The 25,923-nt window shown below is 47.3% G+C and overlaps 1 protein-coding gene across 1 annotated transcript in view; it reads left to right on the forward strand.

Moving 5' to 3' along the window:
* Window positions 1-25,923, forward strand: part of clstn2a (calsyntenin 2a) — a 405,371-nt gene that overhangs the window by 236,611 nt on the left and 142,837 nt on the right. Inside the window, exon 6 of the mRNA XM_070884086.1 lies at window positions 5,024-5,209. Coding sequence (XP_070740187.1) covers window positions 5,024-5,209 — 186 coding nt within the window. The remainder of the gene's footprint in view (window positions 1-5,023; window positions 5,210-25,923) is intronic.

Raw genomic sequence — 25,923 nt, forward strand, 5'->3', positions numbered from 1 at the left:
TCAAACTTAACAAGCTCCCCACTGGAGTGGAACTAAACTATAGAACCAGTGGGAACCTGTTCAACCTTCGTCACCTCCAGGCTAGATCCAAGACCGTCCCATCCTCTGTCATCGAACTACAGTATACAGCTGACACTTGCGTCTGCACACATTCAGAGGCTGAACTCCAAACCATCGTCAACATCTTGACTGAGGCGTACGAAAGCATGGGCCTTACACTAAACATCTGTAAGACAAAGGACCCCACCACACAGCACTGTCCCCAGTCATCAAGATCCACAGCCTGGCCTTGGACAACGTGGACAACTTTCCATACCTCAGGAGCCTATTATCAGCAAGGACAGACATTGACGACGAAGTTCAACACCGCCTCCGGTGTGCCTGCATGGAGGAGGAGTGTGAAACATTAGATGAAATAAACATAATGAGAGAGGAAGTATTAAGGGGTTTAGCAGCTTTGAAAGTAGATGAATCCCCAGGCCCAGATGAAATGTATCCCCAGCTGTTAAAAGAAGCAAAAGTGGAAATACCAGAGGCTCTGACCATCATTTTCCAATCCTCTCTGGCTACAGGTGTGGTGCCAGAGGACTGGAGGACTGCTAACGTTGTACCTTTGTTTAAAAAGGGAGAAAGGGATAGACCGAGTAATTACAGGGCTGTCAGCCAAACCTCAGTGGTGGGAAAATTATTGGAAAATATTCTGAGGAATAGGATAAATCTTAATTTAGAAAGACAGGGATTAATCAAGGAGAGTCAGCATGGATTTGTTAAGGGAAGGTCGTGTCAGCCTAACTTGATTGCATTTTTTGAGGAGGTAACACGGAGGGTTGATGAGGGTAATGCGTTTGTTGTATTGTATATGGATTTTATATAAAAAGGCTTTTGATAAGATCCCACATACAGACTGGTCACGAAAGTAAAAGCCCATGGGAACCAAGGTAAAGTGGCAAGTTGGTTCCAAAATTGGTTCAGAGTCAGGAAGCAAAGGGTAATGGTTGATGGGTATGTTTATGACTGGAAGGCTGTTTCCAGTGGCATTCTGCAGGGCTCAGTACTAGGTCCCTTTTTGTCGTGGTATGTATCAATGATTTAGACTTGAATGTAGGGGGTATGATTAAGGAGTTTGCCGATGATACTAAAATCAACTGTGTGGTTAATAATGAAGAAGAATGCTGTACACTGCAGGAAGAGATCAATGAACTGGTCAAGTGGGCAGAACAGTGGTAAATAAAATTCAATCTTGAGAAGAGTGAGGTAATGCATTTGAGGAGGGCTAACAAGGCAAGGGAATACACATTAAATGGTAGGACATTGAGAAGTGTAGAAGAACAAAGGGACCTTGGAGTGCATGTCCACAGATCCCTGAAGATAGCAGTCCAGGTAGAAAAGGTTGTTAAGAAGGTATACGGAATATTTGCTTTTATTAGCCAAGGCATAGAATACAAGAGCAGGGAGGTTATGCTTGAACTGTATAAAACACTATTTAGATGACAGCTAGAGTACTGTGTGTGCAGTTCTGGTCACCACATTACAGGAAAGCTGTGATTGCATGGGAGAGCGTACACAGAAACATAGAAACATAGAAAATAGGTGCAGGAGTAGGCCATTCGGCCCTTCGAGCCTGCACCACTATTCAATATGATCATGGCTGATCATGCAACTTCAGTATCCCATTCCTGCTTTCTCTCCATACCGCTTGATCCATTTAGCCATAAAGGCCACATCTAACTCCCTTTTGAATATATCTAACGAACTGGCCTCAACAACTTTCTGTGATAGAGAATTCCACAGAGGAGATTTACAAGGATGTTGCCTGGACTGGCGAATTCTAGCTATAAGCAAAGATTGGATAGGCTGGGTTTGTTTTCTTTGGAACAGAGAAGGCTGAGGGGAGACCTTACTGAGGTGTATAAAATTATGAGGGGCCTAGATAGAGTGGATAGGAAGGACCTATTTCCTTTAGCAGAGGGGTCAACAATCAGAAGGCGTAGAATTAAAGCAATTGGTAGGAGGTTTGGAGGGGATTTGAGGGGAAACTTTTTCACCCAGAAGGTGGTAGGAGTCTGGAACTCACTGCCTGAAAGGGTGGTAGAGGCAGAAACCCTCACCACATTTAGAAAGTACTTGGATATGCACTTGAAGTGCCATAAGCTACATGGCTGTGGACCAAGAGCTGGAAAGTGGGAATAGATTGGATAGCTCTTTGTCGGCTGGCGCGTACACAATGGACATTAACTTGGATGATACGGAATCTGTATGGTAGAGCTGCGGAATACCAAAGGGCAGAAACGCTAGTGGGAGTTCTGTACAGAACACCAAACAGTAGTAATGAGGTTGGGGACGGCATCAAACAAGAAATTAGGGATGCGTGCAATAAAGGTACTGCAGTTATCATGGGCAACTTTAATCTACATATAGATTGCGCTAACCATACTGGTAGCAATACGGTGAAGGAGGATTTCCTGGAGTGTATTAGGGATGGTTTTCTAGACTAATATGTCGAAGAACCAACTAGAGGGCTGGCCATCCTAGACTGGGTGATGTGTAATGAGAAAGGACTAATTAGCAATTTTGTTGTGTGAGGCCCCTTGGGGAAGAGTGACCATAATATGGTAGAATTCTTTATTAAGATGGAGAGTGACACAATTAATTCAGAGACTAGGGTACTGAACTTAAGGAAAGGTAATTTCGATGGTATGAGATGTGAATTGGCAAGATAGACTGGCGAATGAAAGGGTTGATGGTAGATAGGCAATGGCAAACATTTAAAGATCACATGGATGAACTTCAACAATTGTACATCCCTGTCTGGAATAAAAATAAAACGGAGAAGGTGGCTCAACCGTGGCTAACAAGGGAAATTAAGGATAGTGTTAAATCCAAGGAAGAGGCATATAAATTGGCCAGAAAAAGCAGCAAACCTGAAGACTGGGATAAATTTAGAATTCAGCAGAGGGGAGGACAAAGGGTTTAATTAGGAGGGGGAAAATAGAGTATGAGAGGAAGCTTGCTGGGAACATAAAAACTGACTGCAAAAGCTTCTATAGATATGTGAAGATAAAAAGATTAGTGAAGACAAACGTAGGTCCCTTGCAGTCAGAATCAGGTGAATTTATAATGGGGAACAAAGAAATGACAGACCAGTTGAACAAATACTTTGGTTCTGTCTTCAGGAAGGAAGACACAAATAACCTTCCGGAAATACTAGGGGACCGAGGGTCGAGTGAGAAGGAGGAACTGAAGGAAATACTTATTAGCCGGGAAATTGTGTTCGGGAAATTGATGGGATTGAAGGCCGATAAATCCCCAGGGCCTGATAGTCTGCATCCCAGAGTACTTAAGGAAGTGGCCTTAGAAATAGTGGATGCATTGGTGATCATTTTCCAATAGTCTATCGACTCTGGATCAGTTCCTATGGACTGGAGGGTAACTAATGTATCACCACTTTTTAAAAAAGGAGGGAGAGCGAAAATGGGGAATTATATATCGATTAGCTGACATCAGTAGTGGGAAAAATGTTGGAATCAATAATTAAAGATGAAATAGCAGCGCATTTGGAAAGCAGTGACAGGATCGGTCCAAGTCAGCATGGATTTATGAAAGGGAAATCATGCTTGACAAATCTTCTCGAATTTTTTGAGGATGTAACTAGTAGAGTGGACAAGGGAGAACCAGTGGATGTGGTGTACTTGGACTTTTGACAAGGTCCCACACAAGAGATTGGTGTGCAAAATTAAAGCACGTGGTATTGGGGTTAAGGTACTGACGTGGATAGAGAACTGGTTGGCAGACAGGAAGCAGAGAGTCGGGATAAACGGGTCCTTTTCAGAATGGCAGGCAGTGACGAGTGGGGTGCCGCAGGGCTCAGTGCTGGGACCCCAGCTATTTACAATATACATCAATGATTTAGATGAAGGAATTGAGTGTAATGTCTCCAAGTTTGCAGATGACACTAAGCTGAGTAGCGGTGTGAGCTGTGAGAAGGATGCTAAGAGGCTGCAGGGTGACTTGGACAGTTTAGATGAGTGGGCAAATGCATGGCAGACGCAGTATAATGTGGATAAATGTGAGGTTATCCACTTTGGGGGCAAAGACATGAAGGCATAACATTATCTGAATGGCGGTAGATTAGGAAAAGGGGAGCTGCAACAAGACATGGGTGCCATGGTACATCAGACATTGAAAGTTGGCATGCAGGTACAGCAGACGGTGAAGAAGGCAAATGGAAAGCTGGCCTTCATAGCTAGGGGATTTGAGTTTAGGAGCAGAGAGGTCTTACTGCAGTTGCACAGGGCCTTGGCGAGGCCTCACCTGGAATATTGTGTTCAGTTTTAGTCTCCTAATCTGAGGAAGGACATTCTTGCTATTAAGGGAGTGCAGTGAAGGTTCACCAAACTGATTCCCGGGATGGCAGGACTGACATATGAGGAGAGACTGGGCCTATAATCACTGGAGTTTAGAAGGATGAGAGGGGATCTCATAGAAACATATAACATTCTGACGGGACTGGACAGGTTAGATGCAGGAAGAATGTTCCCGATGTTGGGGAAGTCCAGAACCAGGGGACACAGTCTAAGGATTAGGGGTAAGCCATTTAGGACTGAGATGAGGAGAAACTTCTTCACTCAGAGAGTTGTTAACCTGTGGAATTCTCTACTGCAGAGAGTTGTTGATGCCAGTTTGTTGGATATATTCAAGAGGGAGTTAGATATGGCCCTTACGACTAAAGGGATCAAGGCGTATGGAGAGAAAGCAGGAAAGGGGTACTGAAGTCAATGATCAGCCGTGATCTTATTGAATGGTGGTGCAGGCTTGAAGGGCCGAATGGTCTACTCCTGCACCTATTTTCTATATAGCTATGTTTCTGTGACTCCTTTCGTGGTATAAATTTCTATGATTCTATGAATCCATATTTCTTCTTATTGTTTGAATTAATCTCCTACAGGGCAACCTAGTTTTCAAACATTATTTAGATTGACTTAAAAATGAAGGAAAGAAACACAAGTTGTGTCTCTGTTTCCAGGCTGGAATAAACGCACAGAGTATGAATCTGGCTCTGGCAGTAAAATATTACTTCCCAGCATTCACCTGGAAACCTGTGGGGAACCAGTTTCTTCTGTACAGACCAGAATAGAGCTTCAGACTAGCCACATTGGAAAAGGATGTGATCGTGACACGTACTCTAAGAAAACCTTACAAAAATTGTGTGGTATGTGACAATTCAACTCCTATGTTGTGCAGTAATGTTTGCCTTACAGTAAAAGTGCTTTTATGTTTTTTTTTGTTCCATTCTTGGGTGAGCAGCCTCTGCCTCATTTAATTTTGTTGGTTTTCACATTGTAATACACTGTGCAACTGTATGATACAGTTCCTTTAAAATTGCTAGATTCACCTGCAGGATGCTGGAGCCACATTTTTATGTTTCTGTGATGCCATTGGTTCTGTGGAATTCAGGTCATTTACACTTGGGACTGCAGCTGCCAAAGGATGTGCAATCAACAAAGGGAGAACCATATGTCTGTTGTCAGCCGAATTCCTCTAATGTAAAAGAGCCTTAGGTTTTTCTATTCTTACAGTTCTGATGCAGTTTTTAATGTTTCCATTCCATCTGCTGTGATATTTATCTTTTCAAGATGTGCACATTAAGTTCGGGAATTTGAGGGAAAATACAATGTTTAATTCATCAATGTGTGCTTATTTTCTTTTATGAATTTCTGTCTTGTTCAACATGTCCATGCAGAAAATGGAATGTTTTTTCCTCTCTTGTCATCTAGTGTCAGTAGTAGTTTTCCCAGTGTAGCTTGGTTTGAGGTGCAAACTAAAATTCCCTCCACTCTGCTGCTACAAAATGCCTTAATGCCCCTTTGAAAGTACCTCATACTGTACCAGTATAAACCCCTCCACATCTCACCAACAATCCTGAATCAGGGTGAAAATTTATATTGAGCTGTAGGAACCCTTGTGCTCTGGACTCATATCTGCAAAGAACTGGGTTGAAACTCGTCAAACATATTTCAATTAGGACCCTTGTAGATTGCAGAGGGATCACTGTGGTCTGGTTTCAAAACCAGGTTCAAAAGGTGAAATGACAGAGATCCAACCAGATGATTGAACCTCTGATGGCAAAAGGTTTTTCAGGTTTCCCTCACCTTTTGAATGGACTGTGTCTTTCACAATCCCCTCCTCTTATCCCTCTGTGTTAATTTGCATGGCATAATGTTCGGTTCCATTTCAGTTCAGTATGACAACAGTTGAATGTTTGACAGCTGCACCTTGAACATTAGTTTTGAGAATGCTTTGAGAACTATGTTTTTATAACACAAGTTCTCTTAGCTGTTACTAACTACTTTAAACAAAAAATAATTCTGACACTGCTAAAAATATCGAGGCCAATTTTCATGTCGCACTTTTCCGTTTGTGCTTAAAAGCAGGGCAGTGACATTGCCAAAATTGCACAAATAGTGGAAGCGCCGACTTACCATATTGCCATCTGTCCTGATTTTCAGATGGGCCTCTATTCTGGTAGGCAGAGCTCCCATCTGAAACAGGCGGGAAGCTGTTACATATAAGCAAATCGGGATCAAATGATGCAATGAGGACCCCCAATGCCATTTTATTCTCAGCTATCTAACAACTGCTAGTTTCTGCTCCTGCCCACCAAGCATGGGTGGTACAAGTTGGGAGGTGGCCATTTCCTGTGAAAATGAAAGGGACCCTAAACTGTACTTGGAAGGCTGCATAAGGTTTTGGGAGAGATTTCTTTATAGCAATCAGTTGTGGATTTTGCACCTTAAAGGCATTCAAATTGAATTTAGTTGCTGCTCTAGGTTCTACAATCACATTGACTGCTTCCCTGAAATACTGTTTCTTTCCATTCCCTCCCGAATAAGGTGCTGTTGCAGGCCTTTCATATTCAGCCTCCTCACCCCATTTCCTGCCTTCAGATCACGAGCTGCCTATTGGGGAGAACGTTTTACGCTGGCAGCTTGTTGATCAGGTCTCACATGGAGTCCTCTCGGCAGCTACTGAGAATGCCCCACTCTCCACCGGCCCCATTACATTGCAGCACCAAAATCACATCCACCAAAATGCTCACCTTTCTTAGTTTGAGACAATTGTAGAACTCAAAGTTGGAATAGAGAAAATTCTGAATATTGTGGTTAATATATTTGAGAAGTAGCTGACTTGCAAAGCTGCTTGGAAAAAACAATTTAGAATCTCAGTAATTGAATGGGTTGATAATCCCAGCTGTGACAGCTGTAACAAATTCTACATGGGGTTAGTACAATTTATGTTCAAGAATTCTAACTGTTGTGTGCCGGTTAATATCTCATTTTTTTCATTTAATAAATCAATCTCAGAACTGTCCTTCATGATACATGGCATAATTTGTTTTTTTCCCCCTCAATCCACAGTAAATATTTAAATTTCAAAACAAAGAGGGCCCAAGTTTCCACATGATTTGCGCCTGATTTTTAGGAGCAACTGGTGGAGAACGGACTATCTTAGAAATCACAATTCTCCACATTTTTTTTTCTGCAGTTCTAGTCAGGTAGAACAGTTCTACTTTGGAACAGAATTTTTTCTTCAAAAGGGGGCGTGTCCGCTCACTGACGCCTGATTTGAAAGTTTCCACAGTGAAAACATACTCCAAACGAAAGTAGAATGGAGCAAGTGAAGATTTTTGTAGAACTGAAAAAACCTGTTCTACATATTAAAAAATCAGGCGCAGGTTACAAATTAGGCGTCCAGAACGAGGTGGGGGGAGGGGGAAGTCATTAAATTCTTATACAATTCTATAATAAATCCTTATTGATACTTATACAAATATTATACAAATAAATCCAATCTGAATAAACATTTATAAGCAAAGAAAAGATTAAATAAACCATCTTCCTACCTGTGTGAAAATGCTTCATGCAGGCCTTTCGGGACCGAAGGCTGAACGGGCCGGTCTGAGACTTCGGGCAGGGCCCGTCCCCAGCACCAGATTTACAGGTAGGTGGCGTTGGGTTGGGTCGGGGAGGTTCAGTTCGGTTCGGGTCAGGGGGGGAGAGGGGGAGAGGGAGAGGGAGGGGGAGGGAGGTCAGGTCGGATCCAGTCCGGGAGTCGGGGGGGGGGGGGTCGGGTCGGGGGCGGAAGCGCGGATCGGGTCGGGTCCAGTCGGGGGGGCGGGGAGCGGGAACAGGAGCGCCGGTCGGGTCGGGTCGGGTCGGGTCCAGTCGGGGGCGGAGCGGGAACAGGAGCGCGGGTCGGGTCCAGTCGGGGAGGCGGGGAGCGGGAACAAGAGCGCGGATCGGGTCCAGTCGGGGGAGGGGGGCCGGAGCGGGAACAGGAGTGCGGGTCGGGTCCAGTCGGGGGGGGGGGGGGGGGTGCCGGAGCAGGAACAGGAGCGCGGGTCGGGTCCAGTCGGGGGGTGGGGGGCGGGGGGAGCGGGTATCGGGTCTGGTCCGGAGGCGGGGGGGGGGGGGAGCGGGTGTCGGGTCTGGTCCGGAGGCAGGGGGAGTGCGGGGAGCGGGTGTCGGGTCTGGTGGGGGGAGGAGCAGGAGCTGGCCGTGGGAGGAGCTTTATTCACGCAGCCCCAGTGAGGCCATTCGGCCAGGGCTAGGGGCTGCGTGCTTCGGGCCCCTCCCACACAGTTCGGCGCCTGGAGCTACTGCACTTGCGTGCCCACTGTAGCGCGCATGTGCAGAGGTCCCGGCACTGTTTTCGGCGCAGGGACCTGGCTCCGCCCCCCCTACAGCTCGTGCTGCGCTGCGCCGAGGGCCAGAGGACCTGCAGGGAGGTGGAAAATACCGAGGATTTTTTTAGGCACACTTTGTGGTGTGAAAAACGGGCGTCCAGGTCGGGACTGCGCCGTTCTAGGCGCATGTGGAAACTTGGGCCCATTGACTTGCTTCTTATCCCAATGCTCCAGCTAAAGGATTGTGGGCAGTAATGTGTGACGATGTTGTATACTATTTCAAAGTTCAGATTCAAACAGCACACAACAATAGTATAAAGTGAAGGGACTTTTTGGGCTATGGGACTTAACTGTTGAACCCACAAGCAATGTAAATGGTGCACAGTGCTGAGAACACATGACCAGCTACAGCTGGCCCAACTAGGCATCCCTGCAACTTTTCCTGTTTGTTAACCATGTTGTAGGCTAATGGCAATCTGCCAGCATCTTATCAATTCCTACACTGCAGCATTTATCTTTCCAACTAACAAGCATCTGTCGCCCAGCTAGTACGCGCTCGGGCAGCCTTGCTGCTGTCTCCCACGCTAGTGCCATCATTTATTGCCAGTGATGATCCTGTCTAAGAAGGTGGGTATTGATGCAGATTACAATTGATTATTATTACTGCTGGACTCCTGTAAATTTAAATTGACATGGAAGAGGATTAATCAGCACGTCCCTATGCAAGTTACAGTGCAGTTCAACAATAGAAAACGCTACCAGTGTCAGGATTCAGAATGTCAGGTATGTTATTGAAACCCGTTGCCACAAAGAAAGCAGACTGCACAAGCATATTGTACCAGATCCATTTACATACAAATAGGTCTCGGCTGTGAGCTGTGGTGGAACAGCAGCATATGGTACGTTGCAGATACCTGTACTTTTAACCCTTTCAGGAATGGTAATTTTTTACGTGATTTTATTTTCTTAATTCCCGAGACCAAGTCTTGCCCCCACCTCCCGCCAAGCCTGAAAAGAGTTGAAATTTAAAAGCAAAATACTGCGGATGCTGGAAATCTAAAATACAAACAGAAAATGCTGGAAACCTTTAGCAGGTCCCGCAGCATCTGTGGAGAAAGAAACAGAGTCAATGTTTGCGATGCATGTATGGCTTACTTTTACCAGCGTAAGAGTTTTAAAACATAGAAAAATAAAATTTAATCACTTATTTTTATATTAAAAACTCCATCCATTAAGGTAAGTTTATTTTTAACCCTATTAAAACACACTTTTTTAAAAAAGTTAAATTTTTTTCTAAATTCATTTCATTTAATTTTAAATATGTGAAGTGTTCTTTTTTAAATTTATTGTGCAAACAGAACTCCCATTACTATCAATGAAAATACTAGATATTGATTGGTGGTCCAGGTCTATGTGATTCCAGCATATGCGTACCTACCTGGAAAACATGTTCCCGTACACTGCGCAGCAAATGAAGGTTTCTGACTGGAATCCTATATTCCTCTGGGACCAACAGGTATTTTTGTAGATTTTTTGGGGGGTCAGAGGCAATCGTCTGAAGGAAGCCTCCGACCGCAATTTTCGGCCCATAACGGTACCTCCAGCAATGGTGATGAGTGTGAAAAGAATAGCTCGGTCATTGTAGGATGCTATTGGATGGTGCCAACTTGACGCATCATGTGTCAGCCATCTGTGTGTACAGTGTCAAGTGAAGTAAATCTGGATGAGACCATCCCTGGATTCCTGGGCAACAATGTGCTCAGGTGCTGATGCCCTCTGTCCTGTGCAGCATCAGGTGTTTGCGGAGAAGGTTGGTGGTGTTATTGGTGCTGCTGGTGTTGGGGCTCATCGTGATCAGATTCTGAGGACCAAGATGAGACAGGATAAACCGGAGCCACGTTGATGGATTAGATGGCAGGTGAAGTAGAGATGACAGAAGCAATCTGTCAATGGTGAGAGACGTTCTTCCAGTGAGGTGAGACTGGATGGAGACTTTGCTGGAAAGACTGCAGCCTGCAGAATCTGTGCTGGGAATGCAGTGAGAAACTACTTTTGTGGAGGAAAGTGATCATCTGCCAGGCAGGAGTTTTTATCGTACATTTGATCAGCAGGAACAATGGCCGCTCAAGTCCCACCTCAGGTTGACGATTGACAGACATGGTTCCTGAGCAGCGAGTTTCCCATGGCCATCCAATTAATTTTAAAAGGTAAAGTTAAAACCACTCTTAAGGATCTGACAACTAGTTACTAACAAGTTAAATTGGGTCACCCGTCTCAGCCGGTCAGTTCAGGACGGCACTGACAGATGCGTCCGGGAAAGGTGCTTGGGAGTGGGGTGACAGTGGGTTCCCGACCAACTCCCAAAAATAACAACTTTCCCATCGGAGCCATCTCTGATCGCGCCTGCTGCCACTCTGGAAAATTCTGGCCATGTGCTTAGAGCTCACCAGTAGATTTGACCTGTGTATACACTGTGTTATGTTTTAATTGCAGTTCTTCCAAGTATGATTGGCTATGTTTGGGAAAAAAAATATGATCCTATAGATTAAAACCAATCAGACTTAATATAGAAAGGAAAGAAAACATACAGCGGGAGCTCGAGTACCAGCGGCAGTTGGGGAGAGGCGGGAGCAGCGTCGGAGCGGCCTATAAAAGGCCCAGCGGGAGCTCGAGTACCAGCGGCAGTTGGGGAGAGGCGGGAGCAGCGTCGGAGCAGCCTATAAAAGGTGTACCGGTGCAGCTACAGCGGGGAGAGAAAGCAAAATAGAAGTAGAAAGGAATCAAAAGGTGACGTCACAGCCAATGGGGTTGGTGATTGGTGAATAGCTTCTTTTTATTTCTTATATCAGTAAGTGAACTGTAACATTGTTATTACCAATTTAAGGGTATCTAAGGGTTAAGGCATGGCAGGAGAGCTCGGTCACGTGATATGCTCCTCCTGTACCATGTGGGAACTCAGGGACACTTCCGGTGTCCCTGACGACTACGTGTGTGAGAAGTGTATCCGCCTCGAGCTCCTGACGGTCCGCATTACGGAATTGGAGCTGAGGGTGGATTCACTCTGGAGCATCCACGATGCTGAGAATGACGTGAGTATCACGTGTAGTGAGTTGGTCTTACCACAGGAGAAGGGTCCACAGCCAGATAGGGAATGGAAGACCAGCAGGAAGAGCAGTGCAAGGAAGGTAGTGCAGGGGTCCCCTGTGGTCATCCCCCTGCAAAACAGATACACCGTTTTGAGTACTGTTGGGGGGGATGACTCATCAGGGGAGGGCAGCAGCAGCCAAGTTCATGGCACCGTGGCTGGCGCTGCTGCACAGAGGGCAAGAAAAAGAGTGGGAGCGCGATAGTGATAGGGGATTCAATGGTGAGGGGAATAGATAGGCGTTTCTGCGGCCGCGACCGAGACTCCAGGATGGTATGTTGCCTCCCTGGTGCAAGGGTCAAGGATGTCTTGGAGCGGGTGCAGGACATTCTGAAATGGGAGGGAGAACAGCCAGTTGTTGTGGTGCACATTGGTACCAATGACATAGGTAAAAAAAGGGATGAGGTCCTACGAAACGAATTTAAGGAGCTAGGAGCTAAATTAAAAAGTAGGACCTCAAAAGTAGTAATCTCGGGATTGCTACCAGTGCCACGTGCTAGTCAGAGTAGGAATCGCAGGATAGCGCAGATGAATACGTGGCTTGAGCAGTGGTGCAGCAGGGAGGGATTCAAATTCCTGGGGCATTGGAACCGGTTCTGGGGGAGGTGGGACCAGTACAAACCGGACGGTCTGCACCTGGGCAGGACCGGAACCAATGTCCTAGGGGGGAGTGTTTGCTAGTGCTGTTGGGGAGGAGTTAAACGAATATGGCAGGGGGATGGGAACCAATGCAGGGAGACAGAGGGAGACAAAAGGGAGGCAGAGGCAGGAGACGGAGGGGAGATGGGGGGGGGGTGGGGGGCGGAGAGGCCCAGGGCAGGGAACAGGAAGGGCCACTGTGCGGGAGAATTCAAAAAGGACAAAGGGTGTTAAAAAAAACAAGCCTGAAGGCTTTGTGTCTTAATGCAAGGCGTATCTGCAATAAGGTGGATGAATTAACTGTGCAAATAGATGTTAACAAATATGATGTGATTGGGATTACGGAGACGTGGCTCCAGGATGATCAGGGCTGGGAACTCAACATCCAGGGGTATTCAACATTCAGGAAGGATAGAATAAAAGGAAAAGGAGGTGGGGTAGCATTGCTGGTTAAAGAGGAGATTAATGCAATAGTTAGGAAAGACATTAGCTTGGATGATGTGGAATCTATGGGCCCAAGTTTCCACAAGAAAAAAAACGGCGCCTAAAAAAATCCTCGGTATTCTCCACCGACTTACAGGTCCTGTGGCCCTCGGCGCAGCGCAGCACGAGCTGTGGGGGGGGCGGAGCCAGGTCCCTGCGCTGAAAACAGTGCCAGGACCTCTGCACATGCGCGCTACAGTCGGCACGCAAGTGCAGTAGCTCCAGGCGCCGAACTGTGTGGGAGGGGCCCGAAGCACGCAGCCCCTAGCCCTGGCTGAATGGCCTCACTGGGGCTGCGTGAATGAGGCTCCTCCCATGGCCAGCTCCTGCTCCCCGCCGACCAGACCCGACCCGACCCTCGCTCCCCCCCGCCCCGACCGAGACCCGACACCCGCTCCCCCCCCCCCCCCGACCCGACACCCGCTCTCCCCCCCCCCGACCCGAGACCCGCTCCCCCCCCGCCCGCCCCGCCCCGACCCGAGACCCGCTCCCCCCCCCGACCCGACCCGACACCCGAGACCCGCTCCCCCCCCGCCCCGACAGAGACCCGAGACCCGCTCCCCCACCCCGACCCGACACCCGCTCTCCCCCCCCCCCCCCGACCCGACACCCGCTCCCTCCCCCCCACTGACCCGACACCCGCTCCCCCCCCCGACCCGACACCCGCTCCCTCCCCCCCACTGACCCGACACCCGCTCCCCCCCCCGACCCGACACCCGCTCCCCCCCCCGACCCGACACCCGCTCCCCCCCCCGACCCGACACCCGCTCCCCCCCCCCACTGACCCGACACCCGCTCCCCCCCCCCCGACCCGACACCCGCTCCCCCGACCCCCCCCTCTCTCTCCCTCCCCTCCCCTCTCTCCCTCCCCTCTCTCCCTCTCTCTCTCCCTCCCTCCCCTCTCTCCCCTCTCTCCCTCTCTCGCTCAGCGGCACGAACAGCTGCAGAATTCTCCCTGGCTGAAGCACTTTCACACAGGTAGGAAGATGGTTTATTTAATCATTTCTTGGCTTATAAATGTTTATTCAGGTTGGATTTATTTGTAGAAGTATAAATAAGGATTTATTGTCAAATTTAATGAGTTCCCTTCCCCCCCCACCTCGTTCTGGACGCCTAATTTGTAACCTGCGCCTGATTTTTTAATGTGTAGAACAGATTTTTTCAGTTCTACAAAAATCTTCACTGGCGCCATTCTACTTTAGTTTGGAGTACATTTTCACTGTGGAAACTTTCAAGTCAGTCGTCAGTGGCCGGACCCACCCCCTTTTGAAGAAATAATTCTGTTCTAAACTAGAACTGTTCTACCTGACTAGAACTGCAGAAAAAAAATGTGGAGAATTGCGATTTCTAAAATAGTCCGTTCTCCACCAGTTGCTCCTAAAAATCAGGCGCGAATCATGTGGAAACTTGGGCCCTATATGGGTAGAGCTGCAGAACACCAAAGGGCAAAAAACGTTAGTGGGAGTTGTGTACAGACCTCCAAACAGTAGTAGTGATGTTGGGGAGGGCATCAAACAGGAAATTAGGGGTGCATGCAATAAAGGTGCAGCAGTTATAATGGGTGACTTTAATATGCACATAGATTGGGCTAGCCAAACTGGAAGCAATACGGTGGAGGAGGATTTCCTGGAGTGCATAAGGGATGGTTTTCTAGACCAATATGTCGAGGAACCAATTAGGGGGGAGGCCATCTTAGACTGGGTGTTGTGTAATGAGAGGGCACTAATTAGCAATCTCATTGTGCGAGGCCCCTTGGGGAAGAGTGACCATAATATGGTGGAATTCTGCATTAGGATGGAGAATGATACAGTTAATTCAGAGACCATGGTCCAGAACTTAAAGAAGGGTAACTTTGAAGGTATGAGGCGTGAATTGGCTAAGATAGATTGGCGAATGATACTTCAGGGGTCGACTGTGGATGGGCAATGGCAGACATTTAGAGACCGCATGGATGAATTACAACAATTGTACATTCCTGTCTGGCGTAAAAATAAAAAAGGGAAGGTGGCTCAACCGTGGCTATCTAGGGAAATCAGGGATAGTATTAAAGCCAAGGAAATGGCATACAAATTGGCCAGAAATAGCAGTGAACCTGGGGACTGGGAGAAATTTAGAACTCAGCAGAGGAGGACAAAGGGTTTGATTAGGGCAGGGAAAATGGAGTACGAGAAGAAGCTTGCAGGGAACATTAAGGCGGATTGCAAAAGTTTCTGTAGGTATGTAAAGAGAAAAAGGTTAGTAAAGACAAACGTAGGTCCCCTGCGGTCAGAATCAGGGGAAGTCAAAACGGGGAACAAAGAAATGGCAGACCAATTGAACAAGTACTTTGGTTCAGTATTCACTAAGGAGGACACAAACAACTTTCCGGATATAAAAGGGGTCAGAGGGTCTAGTAGGGAGGAGGAACTGAGGGAAATCTTTATTAGTCGGGAAATTGTGTTGCGGAAATTGATGGGATTGAAGGCCGATAAATCCCCAGGGCCTGATGGACTGCATCCCAGAGTACTTAAGGAGGTGGCCTTGGAAATAGCGAATGCATTGACAGTCATTTTCCAACATTCCATTGACTCTGGATCAGTTCCTATCGAGTGGAGGGTAGCCAATGTAACCCCACTTTTTAAAAAAGGAGGGAGAGAGAAAACAGGGAATTATAGACCGGTCAGCCTGACCTCAGTAGTGGGTAAAATGATGGAATCAATTATTAAGGATGTCATAGCAGCGCATTTGGAAAATGGTGACATGATAGGTCCAAGTCAGCATGGATTTGTGAAAGGGAAATCATGCTTGACAAATCTTCTGGAATTTTTTGAGGATGTTTCCAGTAAAGTGGACAAAGGAGAACCAGTTGATGTGGTATATTTGGACTTTCAGAAGGCTTTCGACAAGGTCCCACACAAGAGATTAATGTGCAAAGTTAAAGCACATGGGATTGGGGGTAGTGTGCTGACGTGGATTGAGAACTGGTTGTCAGACAGGAAGCAAAGAGTAGGAGTAAATGGGTACTTTTCAGAATGGCAGGCAGTGACTAGTGGGGTACCGCAAGGTTCTGTGCTGGGGCCCCAGCTGTTTACACTGTACATTAATGATTTAGAAGAGGGATTAAATGTAGTATCTCCAAATTTGCGGATGACACTAAGTTGGGTGGCAGTGTGAGCTGTGAGGAGGATGCTATGAGGCTGCAGAGTGACTTGGATAGGTTAGGTGAGTGGGCAGATGAAGTATGGGGGGGCAATCCAAATTCACTAGAATAATAGGGTTATGTGTTATGTAAATATGTGGTTATAGTACAATCAGACTCTTGTATCAGCTTGTTCATTGATAGCAGTCTAGTTTCTAAATCAAAGGTTGAGGGTCCAAGGGCCCCTCAATGATTGGAGTATGTAATTTAGATGACACTCCAGTGCTGTACACATATATAATTTGGTAAATGTGATGGTTATGTGACCCCAAAACATTATGCAACAGATTTTATTTTCCTGACAGTGTGGTGATTTTTGACATTAATACTATATTACTGTGATTATTGCAAGTTTATAATTTCATCAGTGAATTAACTACAGCTTAGAGGCACAACGACTAAAATTTTAGTTCAACCATTATGATCAATGGACCTAATTAAACCTAAGCATACCAGCCACCTTGCATAAAGCTTTTGTGCATTGAACTTACTACAAGGACATATTTCTCACTGTACTGGGCAAATGATTGGTTACAAATCCACTCCAACTGTTCTACATATAACTACCTGTAATTTAAATTACTACATGGATTCATTATTATTCAAAATGATGCAGTCCTGGACAACTTCTTGCACCTGTTTGAAACCTGTAATTTTAAAAAACTACCAGCAATGATCACATGTTAGTCTGTGGCTTACTTAAAAGAATGGAGTATCTATTTGTACTTTCTGCGCATGCGTCCTCCCGACTTGACCCTCTTCCCCAATTCCCCCCCCCGCCCCATAAGTGGAGTCTCAAACATGTTCATTTTGAACTGACCATGTTGTCTGACTGAGCCGCAATTCGCCGAGCCCTAAGCCTCCTGATGAGCCGCTGTGGCGGCGGGTGGGGGGAGAGATAGAGAGCGTCTGAGGAGGTGGGGGGGGGGGGGGGGAAGAGAGAGAGAGCCTGGGGGGTGGGGAGGAGAGAGAGCCTGGGGGTGGGGGGAGAGAGAGAGAGCCTGGGGGGGGGGGGGGGTGGGGGGTGGGGATGCGAAGAGAGAGACAGCCTGGGAGGGGGCGGGTGGGTAGAGAGAGAGAGAGAGCCTGGCGGGGGGGGGAAGATAGAGATAGCCTGGGGGGGGGGGGGGGGGCGGCGGGAAGATAGAGAGAGCCTGGGGAGGGGGCGGCGGGGGGGACAGAGAGCTTGGGGGGGTGGGGGAGAGAGAGAGAGAGAGAGAGCTTGTGGGGGGGGGGGCTGGGGAGGAAACAGAGAACCTGGGGCGGGGGGAGGGGATGGAGAGAGGGAGAGCCTGGGCATTGGGAAGAGAGAGCCTGGGGTGTGGGAAGAGAGAGCCTGGGAGAGAGAGCATGGGGCAGGAGGGAGAGAGAGAGCCGGTGGGGGTGGGGGGGGGGGGGGGGGGGTGGGTAATGAATGCCATGACTCAAGACTTGCTACTGTAAACTGCCTCAGGGGTAAACCTGATCCAACTTTATTTGCGCCCAAAGTAACCCCGTGACATGGTATCCGTGCTTATATATTAGTGACCGCGCACGCACACATACAGCCCGATGACCTCCGGCAGTGGGGTCCCCTGGTGTCTGGTGACCACAAGCATAAATACATAACAACATCCACTTTCAAGATCTTAATATCATTCTTTTTACAAATTAAGATGGTTTGGGGCTTTCCGCTCACAAGTTGATTGTCTCAGTTCAACTTCAGTTCTGGGCGAGCGTTCTGAATCAGTTGTGACTGAAAGCTGAGTAACCGATTTGATGGGAGTGGTAATGACCACATCAGAGACTGGAGGTTCAGGTTCAATAATGAGAGCAAAGTTCTCTGATGAATGAACATTGGTTGGTTGGTCACTGACTGCATCTTCCTCAAGCAGTTCCAGTTCATCCGTGTACCACAGTTTTACCTGATCAACATGTTTCCTGCATGTTTGCCCATTATTGAGCACGACAATAAACACTCTCCTTGGCTGTAACAGTACCGGCGATCCACTTTGGACGTTGACCATAGTTCAGTACATAAACCGAATCGTTGACAGAAATATCACATGACACCGCAGCATGATCATGATACCCTTGCTGACTTTGACGTCTGTTTTCAACACGATCATTCAAATCGGGATGAACAAGAGAGAGCTTGGTCTTGAGACTTCTCTTCATCAGTAGTTCAGCAGGGGAGACCCCAGTAAGTGTGTGAAGTCTGGTTCTTTAACTCAGCAGTATACAGGACAAGCGAGTCTGCAGTGAACCCTGAGTTACACGTTTCATACTCTGCTTGATCGTTTGAACAGTACGCTCTGCTTGACCATTAGAAGCAAGTTTGAATGGGGCTGACCTCACATGTTTAATACCATTGAGTTTCATGAACTCTTGAAACTCCAGACTTGTGAAGCAAGATCCGTGGTCACTCACAAAAATGTCAGGCAAACCATGAGTAGCAAACATGACACAAAGGCTCTCAAAAGTAGCTGTAGACGTACTGGATGATATAATAATACATTCTATCCACTTTGAATATGCATACACCACAACAAAAAACATCTTTCCCAGGAAAGGGCCCACAAAATCAATGTGGATCCTCGATCATAGTTTCGATGGCCATGACCAAAGACCCAGCGGTGATTCTGCTGGTACTTTACTTAGCTACATGCAAGTATTGCACAGATACACATATGATTCCAGATCAGAGTCAATTCCAGGCCACCGTACATGAGCCCTAGCAATAACTTTCATCATAACAATACCAGGATGAGTGCTATGTAGTTCACATACAAATTTCTCCCTACCTTTCTTAGGCATGACAACACGATTGCCCCACAGTAATCTAACTGAATGGAGAGTTCATCTTTGCGACAGTTGTAAAGTTTGGTCTCATCACACATTTCCATAGGTATTGCAGGCCAATCACCACTGAGGTCACGTTTCACAACCGATAAAATAGGGTCATGGCTGGTCCATTACCAATATTTGATCTGCAGGTTGAGGCATCTCCACCTCAGGTGTGGGCAACGGCAGATGACAGTGCCAGGTCTATGACAAATAACATAATCATAGGCAGACACGAAGACCAAACAGGTACTGATGCATCTTTTTGACCCCACACACACAGGCCAAAGCTTCTTTTTCTTCCATGCTGTAAACTCTTTTCACCTTTGACAAACTTCTCAAAGCATACGCAACAGGTTGTAGCTTACCTAAGTCATTTGCTTGTTGGAGTGCACAGCCAACCCCTTATGATGAAGCATCACAGGCCAATTCAAGACGCTTACACGAATCCTAATGAACAAGCAACTTGTTTGAACAGAGCAGATTCTTAGCTTTCTCAAAGGTTCTATCTTGAGACACACCCCAGACCCAGTTGTCGCCTTTTCTGAGTAGCACGTGCAGTGGCTCTAACGAAGTGCTCAATCTGGGTAAGAAATTATCAAAGTGGTTGAGTAGCCCAAGGAATGAACGCAGCTCCGTCACATTCAGGCCTGGGTGCATTTTTAATGGCCTTGGTTTACGAATCAGTAGGCCTGATGCCATCAGCAGCAATCTTCCTCCCCAGGAATTCAACTTCAGGTGCTATGAAGACACACTTCGAACATTTCAGCCTGAGTCCCACTTTGTCCAGACGATGTCGGACTTCTTCAAGATTGTTCAGATGTTCAGTAATGTCGCGACCTGTGATCAGAATGTCATCTTGAAACACAACAGTTCTAGGAATGGACTTCAGTAGACTCTCCATGTTCCTCTGAAATATAGCTGCAGCCGAACGAATTCCAAAAGGACACCTGTTGTAGACAAACAGTCCTTTATGGGTGTTGATGCAGGTGAGTTTCGTCGAAGTGTCGACAAGCTACTGTGTCATATAGACCGAGGTCAGATCTAGTGATTTTCCACCAGTTAGCATGGCGAACAGGTCACGGGTACTGATCCTGTTTCGAAAATCAGTTAATCGTAAGCTTGTAGTCGCCACAAATCCTGACAGTGCCATCACTCTTCAACACAGGAAGAATAGGACTGGCCCACTCGTTAAACTCGGCCAGTGATATGACCTCTTCACGTTGGAGTCTGTCAAGCTCAATTTCAACCTTCTCCCTCATCATACAGGGAACAGACTGAGCCTTATGATTGACAGGCCTTGCATCAGAATCCAGGTGAATCTGCACCTTGGCTCCAGTAAAATTACCAATGCCCGCTTCAAACAAAGAAGGAAACTTCTTCAACACTTGAGCACACAAAGTGTCATCCACCAATGACAACGCTTTGATATCATTACAATTCCACTTGATTTTCTCGAGACAATTCCTGCCGAACAGCATTGGACCATTACCTGGGATGATCCATAATGGTAGATCATGAACCACACCATCATATGACACCTTGACTACTGCACTGCCAATCACCGGTATGAGTTCCTTAGTGTAAGTACGCAACTTGGCATTGACTGGACTCAGCTTAGGCTTCACAGCCTCAGTGTCCCACAGCTTGTCGAATGTCCTTTGGCTATCGACTGACTCGCACCCGTATCCAGCTCCATTGATACAGGCACGCCATTCAGCTTCACATTAACGATCATCGGCTGGCTCTTTCCCAAGAATGAATACAGATCATACACTTCCTTCTCGGATTGTGTATCCGGGCCAGCACTGGACTAGTCATCATCAGCAATGTGATGAGCGGCAGCACGCTTGTTCAGTTGTGAGCACATTCTCTGAAGATGCCCCACTTTCGAACAGCCATTACAGGAGTACTGTTTAAAACGACACTGATGAGGCTGATGATTGCCCCCACAACGCCAACAGGGTGAAGTCGGATTCGTACCAGTTGGTGGACTTTGAGCAGCTACAGGTTTCACACAAGCAGTCGAGTAGGCACGGCCATAAGCAGCTCTGCCAGATGACGATTTTGTTTACAGTATTTGCCATGGAGCTCCGACTCTTCGATGATATCTGCCTCAAATTATCATCAGTCGTCATGCATGACTGGGCAGTTGCGATGGCCTTGCTCAAATCCAGCTTCTCTTTGGCCAATAACTTCCGAAGAATCACATCATGTTTGATGCCTATCATGAAGAAATCTTGCAGCATGTCTTCCAACACGTTCCCGAACTTACATAGAAACATAGAAACATAGAAAATAGGTGCAGGAGTAGGCCATTTGGCCCTTCGAGCCTGCACCACCATTCAATAAGATCATGGCTGATCATTCACCTCAGTACCCCTATCCTGCTTTCTCTCCATACCCTTTGATCCCTTTAGCCATAAGGGCCATATCTAACTCCCTCTTGAATATATCCAATGAACTGGTATCAACAACTCTCTGCGGTAGGGAATTCCACACGTTAACAACTCTCTGAGTGAAGAAGTTTCTCCTCATCTCAGTCCTAAATGGCTTACCCCTTATCCTTCGACTGTGTCCCCTGGTTCTGGACTTCCCCAACATCGGGAACATTCTCACTGCATCTAACCTGTCCAGTCCCGTCCGAATTTTTAATGTTTCTATGAGATCCCCTCGCATCCTTCTACACTCCAGCGAATACAGGCCCAGTCGATCCAGTCTTTCCTCATATGTCAGTCCTGCCATCCCAGGAATCAGTCTGGTGAACCTTCGCTGCACTCCCTCAATGGCAAGAATGCCCTTCCTCAGATTAGGAGACCAAAACTGAACCCAATATTCCAGGTGAGGCCTCACCAAGGCCCTGTACAACTGCAGTAAGACCTCCCTGTTCCTATACTCAAATCCCCTAGCTATGAAGGCCAACATACCATTTGCCTTCTCACGGCTCAGCAAGACGTCGTAGCTCGGCGACGAATCCCGACACATCCTGGCCCTCAGCACGAACATGCGAGTAGAAGCGATGATGTGAGATGATGATCCCGTCTTTTGGCTTAAGATGGTCATGCACCAAAGAACACAAATCCCTGATTTTTTTGTCCGTTGAACGTAAAGACGAGAGAAGATTCTTCATGAGACCATACATTTTTGGGCCACAAACGGTGAGGAAAACTGCCCTGCGCCGAACTGCTTCAGCATCTCCCTCCATTTTGTTGGCCACAAAATACTGATCCAGGCGGTCGATAAAATCCGCCCAATCCTCGCCCTCCGCGAATCTCTCCAGAATTCCAATAATGCCCATTATACATGCGAAGGTTCTTAAGTTACCTCGTTGCCAAATGTAATGAATGTAATGACTCAAGACTTGCTACTGTAAACTGCCTCAGGTGTAAACCTGATCCAACGTTATTTGCGCCCAAAGTAATCCCATGACATGTACCCGCACTTATATGTAAGTGACCGTGAACGCACATGTACAGCCCGATGATCTCCGACAGTGGCGCTCCTGGTGTCTAGTGACCACAAGCATAAATACATAACGGGTGGGGGGACAAAGAGAGCGAGCATGGGGGAGAGAGAGAGAGAGAGAGAGAGAGAGAGAGGGGGGGGGAGAGAGAGAGAGAGAGCCTGGGAGAGAGAGAGAGAGAGAGAGAGGAGAGAGAGAGAGAGAGAGAGCCTGGAAGCGGCGGGGGACTGTGGTGAAGAGCGAGAGAAAGCTTGTGGGTGGGGGGGGCGGTGAAGGTTGGGGAGAGAGAGTGCCTGGGGGGGGTGGGCGGTGAGGGTCAGGAAGAGAGAGGGCCTGAGGGGGGGAAGAGAGAGAGAGAGCCTGGGGAGGGGGGGCGGCGGCGGGTGGGGGAGAGAGAGAGAGAGAGAGAGAGAGAGAGAGAGAGAGAGCCTGGGTGGGGGTGGGAGAGCGGGGGGAGGGGAGAGAGAGAGAGAGAACCTGAGGGGAAGAGAGAGAGAGAGCCTGGGGAGGGCGGGGGCAGAGAGAGAGCCTGGGTGAGTGGGGAGAGAGAGAGAGCCTGAGCGGGGGGAGAGAGAACTTGGGTGTGGGGGGGAGAGAGAGCTGGAGCTTGGGGGGGGGGGGGGGGAGAGAAGAAGAAAGAGAAAGCCTGGGGCAGGGGAGAGAAAAGCAAAATAATGCAGATGCTGGAATCTGAAATAAAAACAAAAAATACTGGAAATCCCAGCGGGTCAGGCAGCATCTATGGAGAGAAAAACAGAGTTAACGTTTCAGGTTGAAGACCCTTCATCAGAGAGAGAGAGAGCCGGGGTAGAGAGAGAGAGAGAGAGAGAGAGAGAGAGAGACTGGGGGGAGGGAGAAAGAGAGGCTGGGGGGGTGGGGTGGAAAAGAGAGAGAGATAGGGTGGGGGGGAAAGAGAGAGACATTGATTGAGGGAATCGGAGGGGAGAGAGGGAACTCCGGGAAAATGGATCACATTCTTCCAACCCCCTTTACACACACACCCGATTTCTCAGAAAGTTCAGTGAGTGTGTGAAAAGAGACATCATTGGAGTAGATGAATCCAGAAGTCATGACACTGTCACTATTCACTTCATACCCAATAAATCTGTTAACAATCTGCACACAATTCCCCATCTATGGTGGGGGGAGCGGTGGGCAGGGGGAATAAGGTCATGCACTTGCGCTGGGATAAGTGACTCTGGCTGGGGGAGGAAGCATTTGCGCTGGGGACTTCGGCTGGAACTTCATGGCTTTTGCTGAATTGTTCGAGATGTTTCCTCGCTGGCTTCTGAAGTCAGAAAGGAACATATTACAATTTGCAAAGTCAGTCAGATCTGAGGCTGGGCTGTTCCATTTACACATTCCAGAGAAACTTCAGGGTGTGGCTTATCCTCCAAGGGGACCAATCAGCAATAGGTCATGGGATATTGGAGAGCCAATCAGAGAAACAGCAGCCATTCAGTTAGTGCACATAGTTGGGTCCTTAAAAGAATAGTGCCAAATGTTCAGAGTAAGTAGGATTCTAAAAGGCTGTTGTAGTGAAAGAATGACTTGCATTTAAATAGTGCCTTTCATGACTACCAGATGTCCCAAAGCACTTTACAGCCAATGAAGTACTTTTTGAAACTTAGTCACTGTTGTAATGTAGGAAATGTGACAGGAAATTTGTGCCCATCAAGCTCCTACAAACAGCAATGTGATAATGGCTAGATAATCTGTTTTAGTGATGTTGATTGAGCGATAAATATTGGCTGGGGCACCAAGGATAACTCCCCTGCTCTTCTTCTAAATAGTGCCAGTTTGTGTCCAACTGAGAGAGCAGATGGGACCTCGATTTAATGTCTCATCTGAAAGATGGCACTTCCAACAGTGCAGCACGCACTCAGTACTACACTGGAGTGTCAGCCTGGACTTCAGCAACTCAAGTCTCCGAGTCACTGAGAACGATACTCTATAAAGGGGAAGAATTTCCAGTTCAAATTACTTTCCCTCTACACACAGATTTTTAATTCATTGTTTGGAAATTGTTCTACAAAACCTCAGTAAATAAAAGTAGCAGTTCAGGATTCCGTTGGATGGTGTAAGGTCCAATCCCTGCTGTTGAGTGAATTAATTTCACCTGAGATGATGATTGTGTGCTAAAGCTGTCCTCAACAAAGGAGAGAGGAGGGTGGGTGGGTGAAATGACCAAAACTCTCAGCCCAATCACTGCTGATTCCTGTTGAAAAGTCCATGCATGATGATGTTGGGTGTTGACAGGCATTGAATGATACATCATTAATTTAAAAATAATCCATTAAAATTCATTGAGTGGTATATTCTGTATCCCCCATTTTGAGGTGGCAACACCGCCTGATTAGTAAATTTAGCGAGGGCCCAGGGGCAGCACGGGCCAGCCCACACTGCAATATGTGCGCGCTCGGTCTGTGCAGCAGAGCTGGTCTCCAGTAGTCTTGGGTAATCCTTGCCATTGGACCAAGACCTAGCTCTGTCAAGCTTGTGTGGTGGCTGGTGTGCAACGGCCACCACACGTTAAAAAAATCCACGCACAGGCACCTTCCACCCTTCACGATGCAGTTCAGGATCTGGAATATTAGGTCCTTCATTGAAACACCTGTGAACTCATCCCTTTTTGGCATGGAAGCAAGTCATCCTCGCTTCGAGGGATGGCCTATGATGTTGATGAGTAAATTTAGTACCTGTCGATGTTTATCGCTTCTAACCAGAATATTCATTATTCACACCCCAAGAGGGGAATGGAGCGCTAAGTGAAACTTTCCACGCTACTCTTAGGATGCGATGAGGCGGTCATGCTGCAGGGATAATGAAGGTCTGGCGTTCGGAAACTGGCATCCTAGCACCTAAAGGGGAGGTCAGCTGGACCACCCGAAAAATGGGAGAAAGTTGAAGGGAGCATTGGGAACATCAGCAGCAGTATGTCAGACCTCACAGAATCACAGCAATGTTAAAAGATTTTACACTGAACACCCACCTGATCCTGCTTTATAATATCGCCCCTGGAGCTTCCATGGAATGTTTGCTCTTCCTGTCGGTGACGGCACCAGGCACTACAGCAGACGAAAGGAGTGAAGTTCGGGTTCATAGAAACATAGAACCATAGAAAATAGGTGCAGGAGTAGGCCATTCGGCCCTTTGAGCCTGCACCACCATTCAATAACATCATGACTGATCATTCACCTCAGGACCCCTTTCCTGCTTTCTCTCCATACCCCTTGATCCCATTAACCATAAGGGCCATATCTAACTCCCTCTTGAATATATCGAAGGAACTGGCATCAACAACTCTCTGCGGTAGGGAATTACACAGGTTAACAACTCTGAGTGAAGAAGGTTCTCCTCATCTCGGTCCTAAATGGCTTACCCCTTATACTTAGACTGTGTCCCCTGGTTCTGGACTTCCCCAACATCGGGAACATTCTTCCTGCATCTAACCTGTCCAGTCCTGTCAGAATTTTATATGTTTCTATGAGATCCCCTCGCATCCTTCT

This window comes from Pristiophorus japonicus, chromosome 6 (assembly GCF_044704955.1).
Source record: "Pristiophorus japonicus isolate sPriJap1 chromosome 6, sPriJap1.hap1, whole genome shotgun sequence".
NCBI lineage: Eukaryota > Metazoa > Chordata > Chondrichthyes > Pristiophoridae > Pristiophorus > Pristiophorus japonicus.